Here is a 4,055-nt window from a genome sequence, read left to right on the forward strand (position 1 = left end):
CTTTTTCCCCCACTCTAAATACCTAATTGTCCATTCTCTGCTACATCCATATTTGTAAAAATTGAGCAGGTTTTTTTGCTGATGAATATGAAGCTGAGGAAAGGTGGTTATTTTTTTTTGTATATTCAAATCTCAGCTCTAGAGAATTACATGCATGGATTCTTCTGAAGATAGATGAGACTCCTCTTTTTGGATATCTCTCTGCCACACCAAATTACAATGCTCGTTTAGATGCTTTCCACACACAGCAGAAAAACTGCACAAATTTGACTCAGTGTATTGAAATGTTTTAGTGAACCTGTGAATCATCTCATTTCTTTTATGTTTTTATGGTCTTAGTTCTCTTAGAAGTACACAATAAACACATACCTAGTAATGAGCAACACAGAGAATGTAAATTGGAAGCCGCTTTCAAAAAAACAAGAAAGTGTTCAATGAACTTGAAAAAACTGCTGTTAAGAAGTACTACTTTGCATCACTCATAAATCACCTTTTGAACTCAATTCCATGAGAAATCACTACATCTCAGTAATCGATGTCACGGATAAAGAAAATCTCCAGTGATGAGTGCCATATTTTATCCTGAGAGACTGAACTCTTCAGGCTTTAAAGCCTGAACCAACTACTAATGGTTAGGCTTCAGAAAAGGAACTTCGCTTTTAGAAAGATTTCTTTTACCTGTCACTGAAATGTTTATTGCAGACCACTGTTGGAAGCAAGGTGCTTGGTGTAATGAACTACTGAGCTGATATCAGATGTTAATGTGCATATTATGGGAAAGTCGCATTAAATTCTTTAGACTTCTTTAAGCTGTGGACTCTGGCATCAGTCATGGTCCAGCATATTCCCTGCTCAGGAGCAGATCTCCCATTTGGGTCAAAGACAGGCATGACCTGCAGAATTCATTTTGCAGCCCAGTCTTTCTTGAAATTGAGGGCATTTACATCTATAGCATGGTCTCATGACTCCCATGACAGAAGAATTTATGCAGAAGGACGGCTAAACTGGATCTTAGGCATGCTTTGGCCCATTTTTGTGATAAGGCAAATTAACTGTCCCTTCACAGCACAAGCATAGCACATGTCAACCTGGTCCTGGAATACACCTAAAATGAAACGTTCGGATTTAAAACGATCTCTTTTATTAGTGCGATTGACATGTGGTTCTTTAGGTTTACGCCCATTGAAGGAAAGGGCTCAGCAGAGCTGGAGCAGGGTAACTCATTCAATACCAGCCAAAATTCATTTGAGGCCTGACTGCAGGAAGAACCATTTAAGAAAGTGTGTCAAGGTAGTAGTTCTCCCATCTCTTCACTCTGTTAATTGCTCCCTTCCATTTGTTTGGGGTCATCTTCTCTATTCCTTCAACAATCAAGTCACTGAAGAGGATACGGCTATAGGAGTGGTCCCTCTCAATAGACCTCAGGGCAAAGTCCTTCCTGTTGTTTATAATAAACCATTTCAAAGAAGACCAGGCAACATCCATAGGATAGAGATAGTTGTAAGACGAAGGCACAACAAGAAGCTCATGGCCATTTGCTCTAGCAACTTCAGGGCAACACTCAATGCTGGACATGTAGATTGCTGGTGGGACTGGCAGCAGAGTTCCCATCTCCGGCTCCTTGCCATCTTTTGCCCCCACCCGCATCGGCTGTGTTTTATTCCTCGTCACAATTACACACTTCCCATAGGAGGTGGTCAGAGAATCACACAACTCCTGAAAGATACCGTTCTGCTGATGGATGGGCAGGTCACCTCTTAATAGCAGCTTGTACCTCCAGGGCACCCACCCTTGGCTGCTGCCAGCGTGAACAAGTGTCCATACTGGCCAGCGTAGGCTGGCCTCCTTGGCTATTTTTTCTCCTGTATAAGACTTTCTGGAATATCTGTTTCCCCTAAAAAAATGGTGTTGAAACCGTTAAGCTGCAGTGTCCTCAGAGCTCTTAAATACTGCAGGCACTGCCTCTTTGAAGCAGCATCAAAGCAGCCCCTGTGAATTATGTGCTTCAGAAGCAGATTTGCGAAGCGCTGCATGCTGGCCTCTCGAGGCCCGTGAAGGGTGCTTGCAGAGCTCACAATGCACCTGTTGCCCCGGCGCTGCCCCGCGGTGTCACACCCAACCTGCGGCAGCACCAGCAGGGACTTCCAGGTGGCTGATCAAAAGGCATCTTGGAAAACCACGGTCCCATCAGGCCGGGCAGGCTGCAACCGTGCAGCTAGCGGCTTCTGGTCAGGACGTTGCTCATCTTGAACATCATGGTTCCTTCCCTCACAGCACTGAGTGGGTGCTCGGGCCCTGTGTGCGTGTGTGGGCCAGCCAGGCACTGCCAAAAAGGGTCCAGAGGGATGGGGATGTGGAGAAAAGAGCTGCCTAGAGCCAGCATGGAGAGTGAGCCAACACCTGGGCTTTGAGACTAGTGGTAGAAACTATCTCCTCCCTCCCTGGTGAGTGTGTGGCCTCACGGAAGATGTGGTCTTGAAATCCCCTCGGTGGAGAAGGGGGCTGAACTCCCATCTGTCTGGTTATGGGAGAAGGAGGACCTCTGGACCCCCCCACGAGCCTCTCTGACAGGCAGGCCCAATCCCGGCAGTGTGCAAGGTGCTGCCTGGCGCCCAACAGCACAGCAGCCTGTGCGAGGTCCACCACGCTCAGCCTGCCCAGCTCCAGGCCTTGGAGGGGGGAACGAATAAATGACGCCTCAAATGTCGCTTCAGGGTGAGGTATTTTTAGGAGTAACTGGTTTCTAGAGTTGCCATAGTTTCCCACTTTGTGCACCCGCTTCTCCATTTTGTGCTGGCCCTACTGACGAACCCCTGAGGAACCTGCGTTAAGCCTGACACCAACACCATCACCCCCTCCAAGGGTGAGCAACCCTTCAGGGAAACGGAAGGGACTGTGGGGGAAAGCCAAAATTGCTCGTGTGGTGTTATGTGAACACGCAGGCTGAAATGAAGGTCAGAGCAGAAGGCTGGACAGGTACCACCCTGCTGCCATGGCAAGACAAACGGGGGCACAGGAGCAGTGGAAAGTGAGGGCTGCAGCCGGCCTAGGGAGACGGGAACAGTCAAGGGAAGATGTGTGCATCTGTGCGTGCATGCGTGTGTGCATGCGTATGTGCATGCGTGTGTGCATGCGTGTGTGCAGGCGCACTGAGGGCAGCAAGGGTTCGTCTGGGGAAGGCTGTGGAACAGCAGAAAGCGAAGACTGTTTTGACCCATCTGGTTTCTTACCCGTCCCTCCTCCTCCCTGCACATGCACATGCAGAGTTTTACCGCAGGAACAAGCTTGTCAGTACAAGACTGTTAAATTGCTCACACGTAGCTGTACCTACGAGGCTGGGAGTGAATGCTGGCGTCGTCAGATGGGGCTGAACAGCACAAATGTGTCAGTCTCTGATGACGGCACGCATTTCCTTGCCCACCTCTGAAATTGAGATACCCCACAGTCCGCATCATCCCCCCTGGAACAGTTTTCCTTCCCCCTAATGCAGTGGGAAACTCTGTGAAGTCAAAAACTGTGTGAAGATGAACATGGCCAGTGGAGTCTAACTCAGCTGTCTGGATGTTCTCCTTGCTGAGGCAGATGAGTGGTGGGGCACATCATGTTACCAGTATCACGTGGAGAGCAGAAGTCTGAAAATTTGATATAAGAAGCAGCGTATACCCCCAGAAAGAAGCCTATATGGTTTGTTAGATGCAAAATATGGCAGATTCAGACTGCACAGATGAAGAAAAATCCTTGCATATGCAGTACATATTCATATGAGAATACAACACAAAATAATATTGACTCATCTCTATTAGCATTTCACACTGTGGTAAACCTTTCTCTTTTAGTGTTAGCTTTTGTCCTTAATAAATGTATACCTGGAGCATAACCCAACATGAGTAGTCCTACTGGAATTATTGGGTCCTTAGTAAGTGAAAAGTGCACATTTAGAGGCCTGGTTAGGGCCTGAGGTCCTCCAAAACGCTGATTTAGGGACCTCACTGTTCAAGAACTGGATGTGAAGTGTCGAAAGAACTACTTGTAAAGAAATCTTATTCCCTAATTCT

General features: G+C 47.3%; 1 protein-coding gene across 1 annotated transcript; it reads right to left on the bottom strand.

Annotated features, from left to right (window-relative positions):
* Positions 1-1,272: 1,272 nt before the first annotated feature.
* LOC104078475 (chromosome unknown open reading frame, human C21orf140) lies at positions 1,273-2,033 on the bottom strand. The gene is given in 2 exon segments (XM_009580125.1): positions 1,273-1,868; positions 1,871-2,033. Coding segments are annotated over 2 exon segments (759 nt in total).
* Between the last annotated feature and the right edge of the window lie 2,022 nt (positions 2,034-4,055).

This window comes from Fulmarus glacialis, unplaced genomic scaffold (assembly GCF_000690835.1).
Source record: "Fulmarus glacialis isolate BGI_N327 unplaced genomic scaffold, ASM69083v1 scaffold33990, whole genome shotgun sequence".
Classification (NCBI taxonomy): Eukaryota; Metazoa; Chordata; class Aves; order Procellariiformes; family Procellariidae; genus Fulmarus; species Fulmarus glacialis.